The 21,361-nt window shown below is 36.6% G+C and overlaps 4 protein-coding genes across 4 annotated transcripts; 3 read left to right on the forward strand and 1 right to left on the reverse strand.

The window, feature by feature from the left end:
* The first annotated feature begins 1,145 nt into the window (after positions 1 to 1,145).
* Positions 1,146 to 2,625, forward strand: LOC115571549 (interferon a3-like). The gene is made up of 5 exons (XM_030400997.1): positions 1,146 to 1,513; positions 1,645 to 1,731; positions 2,077 to 2,226; positions 2,334 to 2,417; positions 2,509 to 2,625. The coding sequence occupies exons 1-5, from the start codon at positions 1,379 to 1,381 to the stop codon at positions 2,605 to 2,607; spliced, it is 555 nt and encodes a 184-aa protein (XP_030256857.1). The 5' UTR covers positions 1,146 to 1,378; the 3' UTR covers positions 2,608 to 2,625.
* Positions 2,626 to 6,225: 3,600 nt separating this feature from the next.
* Positions 6,226 to 7,668, forward strand: LOC115571523 (interferon a3-like). The gene is made up of 5 exons (XM_030400968.1): positions 6,226 to 6,561; positions 6,697 to 6,783; positions 7,120 to 7,269; positions 7,377 to 7,460; positions 7,552 to 7,668. Exons 1-5 carry the CDS (start codon positions 6,427 to 6,429, stop codon positions 7,648 to 7,650), a joined length of 555 nt encoding a protein of 184 aa, XP_030256828.1. The 5' UTR covers positions 6,226 to 6,426; the 3' UTR covers positions 7,651 to 7,668.
* A 3,800-nt stretch (positions 7,669 to 11,468) lies between these two features.
* On the forward strand, positions 11,469 to 12,725 carry LOC115570807 (interferon a3). The gene is made up of 5 exons (XM_030399565.1): positions 11,469 to 11,617; positions 11,758 to 11,844; positions 12,178 to 12,327; positions 12,435 to 12,518; positions 12,609 to 12,725. The coding sequence occupies exons 1-5, from the start codon at positions 11,483 to 11,485 to the stop codon at positions 12,705 to 12,707; spliced, it is 555 nt and encodes a 184-aa protein (XP_030255425.1). The 5' UTR covers positions 11,469 to 11,482; the 3' UTR covers positions 12,708 to 12,725.
* Positions 12,726 to 12,912: 187 nt separating this feature from the next.
* On the reverse strand, positions 12,913 to 20,923 carry cd79b (CD79b molecule, immunoglobulin-associated beta). The gene is made up of 5 exons (XM_030399564.1): positions 20,738 to 20,923; positions 18,471 to 18,791; positions 18,199 to 18,317; positions 16,290 to 16,343; positions 12,913 to 13,423 (listed from the first exon to the last, which is right to left on the reverse strand). The coding sequence occupies exons 1-5, from the start codon at positions 20,787 to 20,789 to the stop codon at positions 13,334 to 13,336; spliced, it is 636 nt and encodes a 211-aa protein (XP_030255424.1). The 5' UTR covers positions 20,790 to 20,923; the 3' UTR covers positions 12,913 to 13,333.
* Positions 20,924 to 21,361: the final 438 nt, after the last annotated feature.

Consider the following 21,361-nt stretch of genomic DNA (forward strand, 5'->3'; position numbering starts at 1 on the left):
CACACACACACACACACACACATATAAATTAAATATATCAGTTTGGTGTCTCTTCTTCGTTGTAATTAGATTTTAATTGCTCCTATATACTTTCTATTTGTGTTGTATTGATTTGTTATGCTCTCTATACTTATTTATATCTTTATTACATCACCGCACTTTCACAATAAAAGCCTATCTTACCATAAGACGCGTTTGTCCACTCTGTGTGACTGGTTTTCATGTTCTGACCGAGGCTGAAAATGTTGCTGTAACGTGTGAACTAACGTGTGAAGGAGAATCCCCCTCTGTCCTCCATGTTGGAGCTGAAACATGGTGAAATGTCACTGATCTCTTCTGATGAATGAGCGTCAGAGGCCGCAGTCACTTTCACTTTCTCTCTGTGGGAACTTCCGCTTCACGTCTCCTGCTGGACACAGAGCGTTCATTCATCAATATCATCGATACACGCCGATAACGATGCAGGTCCAAAACAACTGGACACTGATTGTTTTTAAAAAACACATTTACAGAAACAGATGACGTCATCAGAGACGATGAAAACACCGTAAACCAACAAAAACTGAGATGAATATTAAAATATGCAACAATCATCATCAGTGATGAGGATTTTAAAAATGCAGCAATTATCCTTTAAAATTCCCATAATTTACAGTATCGAATAATACAATTCTAATATGATGTGAGCTGCTTTTTTGAGGTATTATTTGATATGTGGAAGTCAGTTTCTGCCAATTAAATCAAGAAAATGATTGAAAAGAGATCGAACAATAATAAAAGTCGATATTTCGGGGGCGTAAAGTTCATAGTAGTTCTATAAAAAGTCAAAATAGCGAGACAAAATCCACAATTATGATATAAAACGTCATTAATCTGAGAAAGTCAGAGTTACGATTTTAAAAAAGACAATTATGATCATTTTGTTCTAACGAGTCAAATCAGATATGAGAAATAAAAGTCAGAATTATTGGATGAAATAAAAATAAATAATTATTAAATAAACTCCAGGATTATGAGATATAAAATCAGAATTATTAAGAAATACATTTTTACCATATTTTCGTTTTGATCTCATAATCATGATTTCCCACGGCAGCAAAGTTTCTCCATCAGACTCAGTTTTCATCTTGTGTCCACATGATGTGGTCGTGATATTTCACCTCTGCTCTGATGTCTGTTTGTCAATCCGAAAACGTGTGACGTCATGCAGGTATGCGGAGCATCTGAAGCCACAGTTCACGTTGTGTTGCCGCAGGTGTATGTGTGGAAAATGAAATAGGTGCTACAGTATAAATGAGGCGCTGCAGGTCTGCTCCAACACAACACCAGGACACATCCCAGTCTGCTCCATACAAACAGCACCTGGATCAGTTTGAAGATGCTCAGCAGGATCTTGTTGGTGTGCCTGTCTCTCAGTGTGAACAGTGCAGCCTCCTCGCTCAGCTGCAGATGGATCACGGATGGTAAATTCAGACAGCACAGTGAAAACTATCTGGAGCTGCTGGATACCATGGTGAGTCTTTGTTTACAGTCACTGGATGATGTTCACTGGAGGACTTTACTTTACTGTGTGTTTCCTTAACACAGATGTGTGTGTGTGTGTGTGTGTGTGTGTGTGTGTGTGTGTGTGTGTGTGCGCTGCAGGCTAATAACTCCACTAACAGCACTGAGGATGATGAAGTGAAGAACACCTTCCCTGATCATCTGTACAGCCAGGCGTCCAAAGCATCAGTAAGTCCTCCTCAGCTGTCCTCTGCTGCAGCTCTGCATGGAAACACAACAAGTCATCTTTACTTTTTATACTTCTATAGAAAACTACAGAGAAGACAAAACTTTATTTATCACTGTATTGTTGCCACAACTGAGTAGCCAGTAAGTTATTGTACATTTACAGTATGTGCAACATTAAAATGCTTCATTATTATTTAATTTTAAAATGATATTTACTGTGAAAACCTGGTGATTGTTAAAAGTGTCTCCTTCTTCTTCATCATCATTTTCTTCTTCTTCTTCTTCTTCTTCTTCTTCTTCTTCTCCTTCTTCTTCTTCTTCTTCTTCTTCTCCTTCTTCTTCCAGGCTGAGGATAAACTTGCCTTCACAGCTCAGGTTCTGAATGAGACGTCTGTCCTGTTTGAGGAGGATCACAGCTCGGCATCATGGGAGGAGAACACAGTGGAGAACTTTGTCAACGTTGTGACCCAGCAGGCCGACGAGCTTCGCTCCTGTGTGAGTCTCAGTGTGGATCAACATCACCTCACTTGTTCTCTGACATTTAAAAGTTACAGACGTGCATCAGGCTGCTCTGACTGATCTGCTGCTGTGTGTTCATTTAGATCGGGAGCCACGGACACAAGAAGAAGAACAAGAAGCTGCACATGTACTTCCAGAGACTGTCCAGCCACTTCCTCAAGAGAATGGTAAGCTTCTCCATCTATCTTTCTATCTATTGATCGCTCTATCTACAGTATTGATCATGTTTTAATCATGATGGTATTCTTCTGTGTGCAGGGCCACAGTGCTGAAGCCTGGGAGCTGATCAGGGGGGAAGTCAAAGTCCATCTGATGAGAGCAAACCAGCTGGTTACATCTGCAACCAGAACCAACTGAGACCTGTCACATTAACCATCTGTTCAACTATTTATCTATCTATTTATTTATCTATCTATTTATTTATCTATTTATTTATTTATTTATCTATGTATTTATTAACATATTTATTTATTTATTACTGAGCTGTTGAACAAGCTTATTTTTTCACATTTTCATCAAAAGAATATTGTATTTATTTTTATATTTCTTGTCATGGTCAATAAAAATTCTTCCCGCAAATAAAAATGTGTTCATTGTTTTAATTCCTGTGACAAAAACACGATGGATGCAGATTTTCTCTTTGATGAGTCCGATTAAAACAACCTGCAGGAACACGTGGAGCCTCGTTCAGACTTCTGCAGTAACACCTGACGTCTGATGAGTATTTACAGTGTTTACACCTGCTGAAGCTACAAGATGGAAACTGTCAAACTGTCAAACTGTCAGGGCAGAGTCCTTCAATATGTGTCATTTGAAAAACTTAATCAAGTGTTTTCTTAGAGCAGATACAGTTTAAACAGAGAGGCGACTGTAGCTTCACTGATTCATACCGACGCTGGTGGAAGAAGAACTTAACTAACTAAACCTCAGGGTAGAAATACTCTGTTACAAACTGAAAGTCCTGCAATCTGAACAGGAAAATAACAACATTATTAACATTAAAATGCACTTAAAGTACCAAAAAGGAAAGGTTATGCAGAATGACTAATTTCAGAATGATATATTACTGTATTATAATTATTATCACTTTAATGCTGCAGCTGGTAAAGTGTGAGATACTTTCAGTTATTCTGCTGGTGAGCTTTGTGAATATCTTATTCATCTATAATAACACATCATATGTTATTTGTTGATTATGTTTTCTTTGATGTATTTGAAAGTAGCTAAAGTGAAGTACAATTTCTCCCTCTGAGTGATAGTGAAGTCGAGTGTGAAGTAGATGAAAATGCTAGAAATGAAGTATTGTGAAAGTACATCACTCAGAATTAGAGATTTTGTGATGTGGTGACTGAAAATATTCACATAAATAATCAAGTGAGGAACTAAAATATCCCAAACTAACTGTAAAGTTAATGTACATGAAGTTTGTCACTCATATTGACTGAAGTGAGATGTTTTTGTACTGCTACTGTCTGGAAATACTGCAGTACTACACAACTCACAGTGATGCAGTACTGCTTCTGTACAACAGGAGGCGCAACAGACAAAAGTACTCTGAGTTTTAAATGTTTGTCATTATGTCATTTGCTGTTGTGGGTTAGAAAGACACTAATAATAATATAATAACTATCTTATTATCACTATTATTATTTGGAACCATTATCTCATTGTTATCATTGTTATTGATCCTATTGTACTGATGACTTTACAATCTTATGTTGTAACTTAGTTTCATGTTCTGCTACACTCACATCAGTGTGAGCTGACTGTCATTGATTACTCTGGACAGCATATTTCAGGTATTATATGATCATGTACATCAGTAATCTCTCCTCACTTTGTTTTTCCTTTAACATTCTTCTGGCTCATCCAAAAAGTTGACGACTTCATTTCTGTCAGTAAAGTTCAGCACATCCTACAACCTGCAGCTGCCACAGTTATTAAAATGAGTATTTACATAATTCTTCACTGTGAATCATTTTGAGCTGTTTCAACTTAAACATCAAAGTTCAGTCGTTGTCTTAAATATTTAAGTTAACTTGATTTATGTTGAATAGTTTGTTTAAAATCGTCTGTCAAGTTTTCTTTTATGTGTGAAACAGTTTAAAGTTAACTGAACTTGAAAACTCATCTTCAGTTAACTTCAGATATTAAGTTGAATCAATGACACTGACGATCACAACGAGTAAGTTTGAGTAATCTGAAGAATCAACTCTTCTTTTCACACAGGAAACAGCAGCAGATGCTCCTGTTGTTCAGACTTTGATCAACATTTGCACAAAAACATTATGATAACCAGCTCATGGTGAGTATATAATAAATATAAAGGTTTGATAAAGAAATGACTGAATTCAATACTGTTCTTCATCACTGTTAGCATGTTAGTTTCTTTGTTATTGTGAAAATAAAGAATCATGACTTCTCTCTAAATTATTAAAGATTCACAAACACGTTTTTCTTCAGACTATAAAAGAACAAAAGGTCTCAGGAGAGTTTCACCTCTCAGACACAGTGCATGCTGGGAAGTCTGTCAATGTGCTGATCAGGTTTCTTTAATAACTGATTTCAGTGAGTTGATTGAACTCTGTTCATTAAATTAATCCAACTCATCATTTAAAGTCAAAAGACTTCGAGTTGAAAGAACTCATGTTTATGAGTTCACAAGTTCTGAAAATAAAAATAAAGTTTAAGTTTAATCAGAATGTAAGAAATAAAACTTGTATGTGTATTTTATGTTAATTAGCGAAGTTAAGTTGATTTCAATAAATTCTGTAATAACTTTTTAGTGTTTGAATCTTTCTATTACACACACACACACACACATATAAATATATCAGTTTGGTGTCTCTTCTTCGTTGTAATTTAATTTTAATTGCTCCTATATACTTTCTATTTGTGTTTTATTGATTTGTTATGCTCTCTATACTTATTTATATCTTTATTACATCACCGTACTTTCACAATAAAAGCCTATCTTACCATAAGACACGTTTGTCCACTCTGTGTGACTGGTTTTCATGTTCTGACCGAGGCTGAAAATGTTGCTGTAACGTGTGAACTAACGTGTGAAGGAGAATCCCCCTCTGTCCTCCATGTTGGAGCTGAAACATGGTGAAATGTCACTGATCTCTTCTGATGAATGAGCGTCAGAGGCCGCAGTCACTTTCACTTTCTCTCTGTGGGAACTTCCGCTTTACGTCTCCTGCTGGACACAGAGCGTTCATTCATCAATATCATCGATACACGCCGATAACGATGCAGGTCCAAAACAACTGGACACTGATTGTTTTTAAAAAACACATTTACAGAAACATATGACGTCATCAGAGACGATGAAAACACCGTAAACCAACAAAAACTGAGATGAATATTAAAATATGCGACAATCATCATCAGTGAGGAGGATTTTAAAAATGCAGCAATTATCCTTTAAAATTCCCATTAATTACAGTATCGAATAATACAATTCTAATATGATGTGAGCTGCGTTTTTGAGGTATTATTTGATATGTGGAAGTCAGTTTCTGCCAATTAAATCAAGAAAATGATTAAAAAGAGATCGAACAATAATAAAAGTCGATATTTCGGGGGCGTAAAGTTCATAGTAGTTCTATAAAAAGTCAAAATAACGAGACAAAATCCACAACTATGATATAAAACGTCATTAATCTGAGAAAGTCAGAGTTACGATTTAAAAAAAAAGACAATTATGATCATTTTGTTCTAACGAGTCAAATCAGATATGAGAAATAAAAGTCAGAATTACTGGATAAAATAAAAATAAATAATTATGAAATAAACTCCAGGATTATGAGATATAAAATCAGAATTATTAAGAAATACATTTTTACCATATTTTCGTTTTGATCTCATAACCATGATTTCCCACGGCAGCAAAGTTTCTCCATCCGACTCAGTTTTCATCTTGTGTCCACATGATGTGGTCGTGATATTTCACCTCTGCTCTGATGTCTGTTTGTCAATCCGAAAACGTGTGACGTCATGCAGGTATGCGGAGCATCTGAAGCCACAGTTCACGTTGTGTTGCCGCAGGTGTATGTGTGGAAAATGAAATAGGTGCTACAGTATAAATGAGGCGCTGCAGGTCTGCTCCAACACAACACCAGGACACATCCCAGTCTGCTCCATACAAACAGCACCTGGATCAGTTTGAAGATGCTCAGCAGGATCTTGTTGGTGTGCCTGTCTCTCAGTGTGAACAGTGCAGCCTCCTCGCTCAGCTGCAGATGGATCACGGATGGTAAATTCAGACAGCACAGTGAAAACTATCTGGAGCTGCTGGATACCATGGTGAGTCTTTGTTTACAGTCACTGGATGATGTTCACTGGAGGACTTTACTTTACTGTGTGTTTCCTTAACACAGATGTGTGTGTGTGTGTGTGTGTGTGTGTGTGTGTGTGTGTGTGTGTGTGTGTGCGCTGCAGGCTAATAACTCCACTAACAGCACTGAGGATGATGAAGTGAAGAACACCTTCCCTGATCATCTGTACAGCCAGGCGTCCAAAGCATCAGTAAGTCCTCCTCAGCTGTCCTCTGCTGCAGCTCTGCATGGAAACACAACAAGTCATCTTTACTTTTTATACTTTTATAGAAAACTACAGAGAAGACAAAACTTTATTTATCACTGTATTGTTGCCACAACTGAGTAGCCAGTAAATTATTGTACATTTACAGTATGTGCAACATTAAAATGCTTCATTATTATTTAATTTTAAAATGATATTTACTGTGAAAACCTGGTGATTGTTAAAAGTGTCTTCTTCTTCTTCTTCTTCTTCTTCTTCTTCTTCTTCTTCTTCTTCTTCTCCTTCTTCTTCTTCTTCTTCTTCTTCTCCTTCTTCTTCCAGGCTGAGGATAAACTTGCCTTCACAGCTCAGGTTCTGAATGAGACGTCTGTCCTGTTTGAGGAGGATCACAGCTCGGCATCATGGGAGGAGAACACAGTGGAGAACTTTGTCAACGTTGTGACCCAGCAGGCCGACGAGCTTCGCTCCTGTGTGAGTCTCAGTGTGGATCAACATCACCTCACTTGTTCTCTGACATTTAAAAGTTACAGACGTGCATCAGGCTGCTCTGACTGATCTGCTGCTGTGTGTTCATTTAGATCGGGAGCCACGGACACAAGAAGAAGAACAAGAAGCTGCACATGTACTTCCAGAGACTGTCCAGCCACGTCCTCAAGAGAATGGTAAGCTTCTCCATCTATCTTTCTATCTATTGATCGATCTATCTACAGTATTGATCATGTTTTAATCATGATGGTATTCTTCTGTGTGCAGGGCCACAGTGCTGAAGCCTGGGAGCTGATCAGGGGGGAAGTCAAAGTCCATCTGATGAGAGCAAACCAGCTGGTTACATCTGCAACCAGAACCAACTGAGACCTGTCACATTAACCATCTGTTCAACTATTTATTTATCTATCTATCTATCTATTTATTTATCTATTTATTTATTTATTTATATGTATTTATTAACATATTTATTTATTTATTACTGAGCTGTTGAACAAGCTTATTTTTTCACATTTTCATCAAAAGAATATTGTATTTATTTTTATATTTCTTGTCATGGTCAATAAAAATTCTTCCAGCAAATAAAAATGTGTTCATTGTTTTAATTCCTGTGACAAAAACACGATGGATGCAGATTTTTCTCTTTGATGAGTCCGATTAAAACAACCTGCAGGAACACGTGGAGCCTCGTTCAGACTTCTGCAGTAACACCTGACGTCTGATGAGTATTTACAGTGTTTACACCTGCTGAAGCTACAAGATGGAAACTGTCAAACTGTCAAACTGTCAGGGCAGAGTCCTTCAATATGTGTCATTTGAAAAACTTAATCAAGTGTTTTCTTAGAGCAGATACAGTTTAAACAGAGAGGCGACTGTAGCTTCACTGATTCATACCGACGCTGGTGGAAGAAGAACTTAACTAACTAAACCTCAGGGTAGAAATACTCTGTTACAAACTGAAAGTCCTGCAATCTCAACAGGAAAATAACAACATTATTAACATTAAAATGCACTTAAAGTACCAAAAAGGAAAGGTTATGCAGAATGACTAATTTCAGAATGATATATTACTGTATTATAATTATTATCACTTTAATGCTGCAGCTGGTAAAGTGTGAGATACTTTCAGTTATTCTGCTGGTGAGCTTTGTGAATATATTATGTATCTATAATAACACATCATAAGTTATTTGTTGATCATGTTTTCTTTGATGTATTTGAAAGTAGCTAAAGTGAAGTACAATTTCTCCCTCTGAGTGATAGTGAAGTCGAGTGTGAAGTAGATGAAAATGCTAGAAATGAAGTATTATGAAAGTACATCACTCAGAATTAGAGATTTTGTGATGTGGTGACTGAAAATATTCATATAAATAATCAAGTGAGGAACTAAAATATCCCAAACTAACTGTAAAGTTAATGTACATGAAGTTTGTCACTCATATTGACTGAAGTGAGAAGTTTTTGTGCTGCTACTGTCTGGAAATACTGCAGTACTACACAACTCACAGTGATGCAGTACTGCTTCTGTACAACAGGAGGCGCAACAGACAAAAGTACTCTGAGTTTTAAATGTTTCTCATTATGTCATTTGCTGTTGTGGGTTAGAAAGATACTAAAAATAATATAACTATCTTATTATCACTATTATCATTGTTATTTGGAGCCATTATATCATTGTTACCATTGTTATTGATCCTATTGTACTGATGAGTTTACAATCTTATGTTGTAACTTAGTTTCATGTTCTGCTACACTCACATCAGTGTGAGCTGACTGTCATTGATTACTCTGGACAGCATATTTCAGGTATTATATGATCATGTACATCAGTAATCTCTCCTCACTTTGTTTTTCCTTTAACATTCTTCTGGCTCATCCAAAAAGTTGACGACTTCATTTCTGTCAGTAAAGTTCAGCACATCCTACAACCTGCAGCTGCCACAGTTATTAAAATGAGTATTTACATAATTCTTCACTGTGAATCATTTTGAGCTGTTTCAACTTAAACATGGAAGTTCAGTTGCTGCCTTAAATATTTGAGTTAACTTGATTTATGTTGAATAGTTTGTTTAAAATCGTCTGTCAAGTTTTCTTTTTTGTGTGAAACAGTTTAAAGTTAACTGAACTTGAAAACTCATCTTCAGTTAACTTCAGATATTAAGTTGAATCAATGACACTGACGATCACAACGAGTAAGTTTGAGTAATCTGAAGAATCAACTCTTCTTTTCACACAGGAAACAGCAGCAGATGCTCCTGTTGTTCAGACTTTGATCAACATTTGCACAAAAACATTATGATAACCAGCTCATGGTGAGTATATAATAAATATAAAGGTCTGATAAAGAAAAGACTGAATTCAATACTGTTCTTTATCACTGTTAGCATGTTAGTTTCTTTGTTATTGTGAAAATAAAGAATCATGACTTCTCTCAAAATTATTAAAGATTCACAAACACGTTTTTCTTCAGACTATAAAAGAACAAAAGGTCTCAGGAGAGTTTCACCTCTCAGACACAGTGCATGCTGGGAAGTCTGTCAATGTGCTGATCAGGTTTCTTTAATAACTGATTTCAGTGAGTTGATTGAACTCTGTTCATTAAATTCATCCAACTCATCATTTAAAGTCAAAAGACTTCGAGTTGAAAGGACTCATGTTTATAACTTCACAGGTTCTGAAAATAAAGTTTAATCAGAATGTAAGAAATGAAACGTTTATGTGTATGTTAAGTTAATCAGAGAAGTTAAGTTAAGTTGATTTCAATAAATTCTGTAATAACTTTTTACAGTGTTTGAATCTTTCTATTTCACACGCACGCACGCGCGCGCGCACACACACACACACACACACATATATCAGTTTGGTGTCTTTTCTTCGTTGTAATTTGATTTTAATTGCTCCTATATACTTTCTATTTGTGTTTTATTGATCTGTTATGCTCTCTATAGTATTTATATCTTTATTACATCACCGCACTTTCACAATAAAAGCCTATCTTACCATAAGACACGTTTGTCCACTCTGTGTGACTGGTTTTCATGTTCTGACCGAGGCTGAAAATGTTGCTGTAACGTGTGAACTAACGTGTGAAGGAGAATCCCCCTCTGTCCTCCATGTTGGAGCTGAAACATGGTGAAATGTCACTGATCTCTTCTGATGAATGAGCGTCAGAGGCCGCAGTCACTTTCACTTTCTCTCTGTGGGAACTTCCGCTTCACGTCTCCTGCTGGACACAGAGCGTTCATTCATCAATATCATCGATACACGCCGATAACGATGGAGGTCCAAAACAACTGGACACTGATTGTTTTTAAAAAAACACATTTACAGAAACATATGACGTCATCAGAGACGATGAAAACACCGTAAACCAACAAAAACCGAGATGAATATTAAAATATGCGACAATCATCATCAGTGATGAGGATTTTAAAAATGCAGCAATTATCCTTTAAAAATCCCATAATTTACAGTATCGAATAATACAATTCTAATATGATGTGAGCTGCTTTTTTGAGGTATTATTTGATATGTGGAAGTCAGTTTCTGCCAATTAAATCAAGAAAATGATTGAAAAGAGATCGAACAATAATAAAAGTCGATATTTCGGGGGCGTAAAGTTCATAGTAGTTCTATAAAAAGTCAAAATAGCGAGACAAAATCCACAATTATGATATAAAACGTCATTAATCTGAGAAAGTCAGAGTTACGATTTTAAAAAAAGACAATTATGATCATTTTGTTCTAACGAGTCAAATCAGATATGAGAAATAAAAGTCAGAATTATTGGATGAAATAAAAATAAATAATTATTAAATAAACTCCAGGATTATGAGATATAAAATCTGAATAATTAAGAAATACATGTTTACCATATTTTCGTTTTGATCTCATAATCATGATTTCCCACGGCAGCAAAGTTTCTCCATCAGACTCAGTTTTCATCTTGTGTCCACATGATGTGGTCGTGATATTTCACCTCTGCTCTGATGTCTGTTTGTCAAATCCGAAAACGTGTGACGTCATGCAGGTATGCGGAGCATCTGAAGCCACAGTTCACGTTGTGCTGCCGCAGGTGTATGTGTGGAAAATGAAATAGGTGCTACAGTATAAATGAGGCGCTGCAGGTCTGCTCCAACACAACACCAGGACACATCCCAGTCTGCTCCATACAAACAGCACCTGGATCAGTTTGAAGATGCTCAGCAGGATCTTGTTGGTGTGCCTGTCTCTCAGTGTGAACAGTGCAGCCTCCTCGCTCAGCTGCAGATGGATCACGGATGGTAAATTCAGACAGCACAGTGAAAACTATCTGGAGCTGCTGGATACCATGGTGAGTCTTTGTTTACAGTCACTGGATGATGTTCACTGGAGGACTTTACTTTACTCTGTGTTTCCTTAACACATGACGTGTGTGTGTGTGTGTGTGTGTGTGTGTGTGTGTGTGTGTATGTGTGTGTGTGTGTGCTGCAGGCTAATAACTCCACTAACAGCACTGAGGATGATGAAGTGAAGAACACCTTCCCTGATCATCTGTACAGCCAGGCGTCCAAAGCATCAGTAAGTCCTCCTCAGCTGTCCTCTGCTGCAGCTCTGCATGGAAACACAACAAGTCATCTTTACTTTGTATACTTTTATAGAAAACTACAGAGAAGACAAAACTTTATTTATCACTGTATTGTTACCACAACTGAGTAGCCAGTAAATTATTGTACATTTACAGTATGTGCAACATTAAAATGCTTCATTATTATTTCATTTTAAAATGATATTTACTGTGAAAACCTGGTGATTGTTAAAAGTGTCTTCTTCTTCATCATCATCATTTTCTTCTTCTTCTTCTTCTTCTTCTCCTTCTTCTTCTTCTTCTTCTTCTCCTCCTTCTTCTTCCAGGCTGAGGATAAACTTGCCTTCACAGCTCAGGTTCTGAATGAGACGTCTGTCCTGTTTGAGGAGGATCACAGCTCGGCATCATGGGAGGAGAACACAGTGGAGAACTTTGTCAACGTTGTGACCCAGCAGGCCGACGAGCTTCGCTCCTGTGTGAGTCTCAGTGTGGATCAACATCACCTCACTTGTTCTCTGACATTTAAAAGTTACAGACGTGCATCAGGCTGCTCTGACTGATCTGCTGCTGTGTGTTCATTTAGATCGGGAGCCACGGACACAAGAAGAAGAACAAGAAGCTGCACATGTACTTCCAGAGACTGTCCAGCCACGTCCTCAAGAGAATGGTAAGTTTGTGCATTCATTTTCTATCTATTGATCAATCTATCTACAGTATTGATCATGTTTTAATCATGATGGTATTCTTCTGTGTGCAGGGCCACAGTGCTGAAGCCTGGGAGCTGATCAGGGGGGAAGTCAAAGTCCATCTGATGAGAGCAAACCAGCTGGTTACATCTGCAACCAGAACCAACTGAGACCTGTCACATTAACCATCTGTTCAACTATTTATTTATCTATTTATTTTTTTTATTTATTATTGCACTTATTTATCTTCTCATTGAGTTGTTTGTCTATTTATTGAGTGATTGTTACTTTTATACATGAAAATGTTGTTGATCAGATTATTTATTCAACTTTTCTATATTTATACCCGTAAAAGACAATAAAAATAAGACTTTCTACAGCAAATTCATTCTTTCTTTATTGCTTTTTTCCCCTTTACATATTCTCTGACATAATCACACAACAAGAACAAGTAGCTCAGGCTCCGGCGCACACCAGATCTGTGACGAGCTAGGTCTTAAATAGTCAAACTGTCAAAACCAGAGAAGCCATTTTTAAAATAATACACACAAACACACACAAAAAAAAGCCTCTTTAAGCACCAAAAAATGTGGAATTGAACCTGATGAATTCAACCCAGAGTCACTAAACAGCATAAAATCAACAGCAGATATTACAAGCGATTTAGAAAAAGTTGAAAAGATGTCGCACATTTACAAAAAAAAATCAAGACAATTACTGATCTCCACATCTGACTCTTTACAACATATAATTTAGACGTTAAGGCAAAAGTGTCGAGGTTAGAAGTAGTTCAGTCTCACTCCCACGGGGCCTCGGCACCTTCGGGCTGGGCGTAAACAGACAGTTCCTCGTACAGACCTCCTCCACATGTCTCAATCGCCAAACCCTGAGAGACAGATGTTAGAGGTATAAGTTAGCATGTGTATATGTGGGTCCTGTGTGGCCTTTAGTTTAAGTACAGTTTATGACTCAGTTTGGGCATTCCAGTAAAGCTTTGATTTGCATTACTCAGAAATGCATACATGCAAAATGTAGACACGGCAGCGTTGACATTTAAACATCTTGTTTCTATTAGAATCTCTGTCGCTCCTGACACTCTACAGAAAAGTGTACAAATCAACAATTTGCACTAAATGCTGCTGTTTACACCAAAAAGTCATCTGAATGTGATTCAAACAAGAAGAAAACAGCACTAAAATCTATTTCTCAAGCTACAAGTACGAATCTCCAGACTCATTGTTTCATTGTTCTTGCAAAAAAGGCTCATTAGAGTTACTTCCACTTTGACACCTGAGGGGCACATCTGCCAACAAGACACAATTGTGGTTAAGAACTCAGTGGTGTGTGTCCTGCTGTCTGTATGTAAAAACCCACAGCTGCGACATGTCTTCTCAATTGTATGAAAGCTCATTTCTGATCTGAAATCTTAGAATTTGATATACGACAAGATAAAATGTATAATTATGAGATAAAAAGGCAAAATTCTTAGATGAAATATCACAATTATGACACATAACGTAATTATTATAGAATAAAAGCCAACAGCATGAAAGAATTAGACTGAGTTAATAAGTAAAAAGTTATGTGATAAAAGTCGTATATATGAGATATAAAGACATAAAGGTAAAAAGAGGTCACATTATAAGATGAATGTCTTAATCAAAAGTTGAAAATAGGTGAAATTATGAGAGAATAGTCTTAGTTGGATAAAAAAAAAAAATAATAATTATGAGATTAAAACATCTAAATTATAACATAAAAAGTCCTAATTATGTGATTAAAGTTTAAATTATGTGATGGATGAAAGTCATATTATGAGAAAAAAGACAGAAAGATAAAAATAGGTCAGATTATGACACGAGAGTCTTAATTATGAGATAAAAGTCATAATAGTTGGATAAAAAATTAAAGTTTGAGATTAAAATAATATAAACTATGAGATAAAAAGTCAATATTAGATAAAAGGTCAGAGGTGTGAGATAAAACCTCATATTATGTGATAAAAGTTGAAATAATGCATACTTGCCAACATTGGGTTGTGAAAAATAGGGAGATTTTTTTCATCGGTGTATCGGCCCAAGTAACAAGGTTCCTTCGCCAGGTGTGCGATTTATTTGTCATAATTTCTTGCCTTGTATTTTAAACCAAACAAAATTCTTAGAACAGTGTTTCCCCTAATTCCCCTGGGGGCATGCCCCCCCGGAAAAAAATTTGAAAAATGACCCTTTAAATCTCACCTACTCGTGAGATTTTTGAAAAGAAAATCATTTTCAGAATTTCAGAATCAGAATCTAAGACATGAGACAAAATAGTGTAGAAGCTGACATTGCTGCTTGAAAATATGTTAACATCCTGAGCATTTCAGAAGTCAGTGAGCCACATGCCATGGAAGCTATTGAGAAATAATTCATAATATTTATCATAATAATTCATCATAATTTATGCATATTAATATTCATATTAAATAGAGGAAGCACTAAAATACAATAACAATAGGTGTCTTACTCGTCCAGTTTACTGATACAATCTGCAGCTGGTTTGGAGTCACTGGGTCACATGACATGAAAGATATTCTAAAAAACAGCAGTTATTTTGTATTAATTTATTTATGCTAAGTAATTTAATGACGGTCCCTAAATCAGTCTCAGTGATTCAGCGCGAGGCTCTGAGAGGTGAGCTGACCGTCCTCCTGCTGCTGACACTTGGAGAACCTCAGTAAAGTCTCAGCTGGACCCGATATCCACAGAATATCCAAACTGAAACTAACTTCACCCCGGTTCGATGAGTCGCCTGTTGCAGCCTTTGCATAGGATGACGAGGATTTCAGTCACTCAACTTCAACGGTACAAATAGCAGTAATGACAATAATAATCGATTTCAAGATAACTTGGGGTATGGTGCTTTCACTGTGTGCAACTTAAATTCCCCATTCGCTCGTGATATTAAACCGACAAAAATCACGTCATCATCAAACTCAAATGTCATTATGTTTATCAATACCCGACCGACCGTGCCTTGCGCAACCCCCCCCCCCTCCAAAAAAAAAGAAAAAAAAAAGAAAAACAGATTTGCATGATTCACGAGAGCCTCATTTTCAGGTCGGAAAAGCCGGATTGCGGGATTTATCAGTAACAATCACACACCTGCTCATCCACACAGGCAGGCCAGGGTTGCCAGATACTGCAACAAATATAGGGACACAATCTTACTTGTTTCCTTTACTGTAAAATCGGGAGATTAACGGGAGAAATTACTGACCGGGAGCATCGAGGGAGATAGGGATAAAAATCGGGAGTCTCCCGCGTGAATCGGGAGAGTTGGCAACTATGCTAATGTAATAAAAGTCGTATTTGTGAGATTAAAAGGCTCAATGGTAAAAATAGGTCAGATTATGAGAGAAAGGTCTTACAGTTAGATAAAAAATGAAATTCTCAAATAAAAAGAAACTAAAATATAACATAAAAAGTCATAATAATGAAATTCATGTTAAATGTATATTAACTTTGCCTTTTCTTGTCATCGTTATGATTTTTAGCCGTATAATTTTGACTTTAAGAAAAAATCTGATTATTGGGACTTTTTGAAATGTAATTATCATGACTTTTTATGTTATAATAATGTTATAATAATGATTTTTAAATTATTTTCTTTAGCTGGCATTAATGACCCTCTATACAATGTGATCAGTAAATGATACAAACAGACAAGAAGACCTCATCTTGGATCAATACCACTGTGAAATAGAGACTAACCTCATAGATGTGATCAGTTTCAGGCTCCTCATATATGCTGTCAGACTTTTCACCCTGTTTAAAGAAGAAATGAGATACTGAAATAAATAAAGAACATAACACAAAACACAAAAATATGACTTAAGTTGGAGATAATGGCGACGTAAATACGATCATGGAATTCTCTTAGCTAGCTGCATGCCTTAAATTGGACCGAAAAATGGCTGAAAGTCGTGTAGTTTGGGGTTTTAATAACACCTGTGTCGGTGGCAACTATTTTATCAAAGACCTAAACCTCAAACACATGTTCGAGTAGATAAAGGAGCACTTAAGATGACGAGGAAGGACTGAAATAGGAAAACTGATAAGCTACTTTTTCTGTTCGTGGCTAACAGTCCTGTTGCTAGGCAACGCTATCTTCATGAGGCAGCTGGTTTCGGTGTCAAAAATGATTTCAGGAAGGAACTTAATACATGCAACTAAAACGGGTCAGTGATATCTTTCAGCTTGAGCGGCGGTGGTTACTTATCACAAGTAATGTAAAATAAGGTTTATGCCGGAAAAAACCCTGCTTATCATTCTTTTATCGTTATCAATTATGGCTAGCTGTGTTATGCTAGCTAACGTAGCTAGCGATAGCGGTTAAGCTAGTCCACAAAACGGTTGGTTTATTTGCGCTTCACATGTAAGTTAGTTAGTTAGTTAGTAGTGGTTAGTTGTGTTAATGGCTTGACATGTTGTTACTGGTGGTACTACATTAAATTTTAACCAGCTAATCAATACAGTGATTTTAGATTTTAGATGTTACGTTAACGCTACTAGCAAAACTGAACTTGGAGAGTGTGGTCCTCGTTTTAGTTCAGTAAGTATTCTCAATTTTCTGTTTTTATATTCTAGTTACTGTTAGTTTTTTAGTGAGTTAATTGTATTCTCCTTTTCAAATTCATCTTCATGGCTGCTGTAACACTGCAGATGGTAATACTATGATTTGATTGTTGATAATTAATAGGGCGGTTGGCACAAACCTTAACCCAACTTAATACCCAGACAATACCAAGCAAAATCATCTGTCATTGATTGTTTGTTCCATAATATTGTCCTCCACAGTTTCCTGCTTTCCTTGATTGTCATAGCACTTTATAAACTCTGTTTGTAAAGGTGCTATATAGATAAAGTGTATTGTTATATTATGATACATTATTATTTGGAATGAACAATGAGGGTTTCTTATAATTTCTCAAAATATAATGTCCTTACAGACATGAAACTTGATATAAACTTGAAATGTATATATTAATAAGAGTGCTAATATGGTAGCATTCAATACCATACATTAGCAAATGTATAAGGTACAATAACCCTAAATTTTCATACCACAGCGTACTTTGAAACCAGTATATCTCTGTACTTGTATCTGTAGGCATGTCTCCCCTAAAATATTCTGTCACAGAGTTGGCTCGGTCTGGGGTGTTTTTTCAGCAGCCAAGACACAACTAAATGATCATAAAATTTTATAGTAATATTACAAGCAACAATATGTCTGTAAGTGTACTGTTATGTGCTATATGTAAAGTATAGTATAGAGGTTGGTATAGAAGTACTTAGTACTCAAGCTTAGGTTCCTCAAAAAACCAGATCATAAGAGATTAGTCTCATCTACTTCTTCCTTTGTTTTAATTTTATATGGTTATACACAACCATAGTAGCCCTGCAATGACAAGCTGATTAGTTGATTAGTTGACTGAGAGAACATTAGTTGCAAGCAATTAATCGATTGAATAATTGCCAGAGTAACTGTTAATGAATAATCATATGTTGCAGCCCTAGTCTGCAGTTTCATTCCATCTAATTCCCATGCAACTGCTTCACTAAACAGCAGCACAGTCTGGGAAACCAAATATTTGTCTCAGGTTTTTCTTCTCATCCTCACCATTGTTCTTTTACGTAGCAGTACAGCAGCAATACACACAGCCAGCAGCAGGCCCTGCAGGACAATGAGACCATCCTTCATATTGCTCCTGTAGAGTGCCTTGTCACGGAGAAGTGGTCCTGTGAGAGGAAAGATTTATGTAGGAAAAATGTATTTTCAGAGGTGACCTGGTAGGAACCACCTCAATAAAATACAGGGAAATACCACTCAAAGTAACAATGCATCATGCGTCTGTTGGTCAGCATAGAACACATGTAGTTCCAGCCACTTACTGGTAACTTGAACTTCAGTGCCAGGTCCCCATGTGCCGTTTAACTTGCAGAAGTACACTCCTGTGTCCGTCATCTTCGGAGTATAGATTTTGAGAATGGACTGGATCGTAGACCGACTTATGTTATGAATTTCTATTCTTCCGCGTTCCGGGTTTATCCGTCTTTTTTTATCTTCATTGTACTTGTTGTCCTTGTACCACTCCACAGTGGCTGACGGGCGTTGCTTGTAGGACAAACAGAAAATGACCACAGCTTTCTTGTGGGTCGTCCCGCCATAGAACCGCGGCTTCTGTCTGATCAGATGGTCGTCGTTTAGAGCCACTGAGCAGAGAAAGGAAGGTTCAGGGACATTGTTACACAGATACAGTGGCAGTTACTATAAATCTCTTCAGACAAACATGTATGCAGATTATTTGGCTGAATATTGTCCCTGCATTGCTGTTCATAAGTATACTGAATGCCTCTCCAACATGATACTGACTTTGACATCACATTTATGTACTTAATGGATGTGGAGAGGATAGAAATGTAGACATTCAAGAGTTCTTCTTAAGCAAGTCAGACATCTTGGTCATAATTTTACAAGGCGATGGCTTCACAAGGCTTATTTTGTCCAACCAAAAGTAAAAAAAACTCAAAGATATAAAAGTATGGAACTGAAAATATATGTAACTGTTGCCAGCACCTCAGTAAAAAAAGGGAAAATTGGGAAAACAAATACATTCACAATGAGGTATAACACAGAAATGCAGCAAATACAGAAAACGTGCCATATACTGTTCTGAACTGACTTGATAAATGACATCACTTAATACATTTCTGTAAATTGTATCGTCAATTATTCGACTGTGTCAGCTCTAAACATTATGCTGTACTTGTAGGGTGAAACAGAATTGAGTTATCATGGACCAGACATTGATTGTATATCAACGGTCTTAGCTAATGCCAAAACAATCAGTCAATTGATTGAATATTAATCAGAAGTGATTTTGATAATAAATTAGTCATTGAGAATATTAACAAAGAAAAAAATGCCAAACTTCTCAAATGTAAAGATTTGCTGTTTTCTCCCCCGTTTTTATATGACTGTAAATTGAATATTTCTTCTTTTGGTTCAATAAAACAAAATGAAATCACCTTTTGCCCTGTGAGATTTTGATCCTCACAAACCATAGTCAGAACAAGTAAGTTATCTGCTTCTCTGAAACACATTTGTCAGATTACTCAAATTAAAATAAGCATGAACTGCAGCCCAGAGTGATCAACTGATTGTCTCCGGGCTGTAGTCATTGTGGGTTTCAGGCAGTAAAAAGGAATGTTTTGTTTAAACGTTTGTGTTGGACAAGAGAGGAGATACTAGAGGAAATGATTGGGTTAATCCAACCTGTAGAGTTTTTGATGCTCTAGCCATGTTGGGAATGGTTGGGTGGGGTTATTGGTTTGTTTTTAAAGTTGGCTGTATTTATTAGGTTTCTTCCAATGTTAATACCTAATATTGGAAATGCCTCCAATACTGCCTAAAATGCTGGAATCAGTATCCAATAGTACAAAAGTCTATGCACTGATCCTAAGGCAAATTATTTATTTATTAGAAACAGGACCCTGCTACATCCCAGCAGCTTCCTATGCAGCTGTATGTAACTTTACTGCACAAGTAGCCAGTGAACATAAAGCGCTTTGTGTAACTTCAAGCTCATCCTTAACATAACAACCAAGCAGGGTGAGGAGTCTACAGCTGTCAAGAAATACTAATAATATATACATTTATAAATGTGTTTTTTCAATAATGCACTGCTCAGTACACCTCAAGTATATATTTATTATTTTTATTGTGTTATAAATGAATCTTTTCTTTTGTTATGTTCATTATCTTCCTTTAAACTTACTTTAAGTCTGACGTAAAGAAACCTGACGTACAGATAAAATGATTGAATAGGATAACTTGGTCTTCTGTGTGTACAGTATATTTCAATAAACAAGATGAAATCCGCCTTTGTCTCAGAGGACAACTTCCTCTTTCCCCCCAGATGGCCAGGAAGTAATGCTACTGGGGAGTCAAAAATAACATGCAAAACACCTGTATCTGTGGTTAAACAGACACAAAGAATAACGATCAAATGGCTGCTTAAAACAACAAGAAATGATTTGTCTAATTGTATTGCTGTGTGCTGAATGCTATATTCCGCGATTTAATACATTTAAAATTTAGTACAAATACTGTAACTTAAAAAAATTAAATTAATCTTATTGCAGGAGTTGACATTTACCTGAGATGTTGATCAGAGCAAGCCCGCAGTATGCAGCCAGCAGCCAGCGCATGATGACATGCAAAAAGAAAAATATTTCGATTGCTGATGTCCACTCGTATGTCTGAGTCTCTCTGCAGTCGCAAAAACGTTGCGTACAAGGACAAGAAGTGTGTGCACCAGTGGGTGTGCTGTTGATAACACTTGCTTCAATGTCAGGCAAATAAGGGGGAAGAGGTGCGTAACCTCCAACCAAAATAACTGTGTACCACCCACACTTTTAACATTAAACCCCAATTTCATCCACATGCGTTCTGTTTTTAGGGACAAATTAAACAATGCCGTAAACAGGGGGGATGAAAGTTAATTTTGCAGGAATTTGAATTTATGAGATACCACAGTATTATGTTATTACATCTAGGGTTGGTATTGTTTGACATTTGTGATACTTGTTCGAAGACAGTACCTGAGTTTCAGTATCGATACCAAAACAATACTTCATCAGCATCTACGTCTGTCCTGACGTGTTCAAATAGAATGTGAAAATGAAAAGTATTGCCTAACATAATATCTATTCTAGCCACGGCTGCAACAAGCATTTTCAGTATTGATTCATCTGCAGATTTTGTTCATGATTGATCATTT

Source organism: Sparus aurata, chromosome 20 (assembly GCF_900880675.1).
Source record: "Sparus aurata chromosome 20, fSpaAur1.1, whole genome shotgun sequence".
NCBI lineage: Eukaryota > Metazoa > Chordata > Actinopteri > Spariformes > Sparidae > Sparus > Sparus aurata.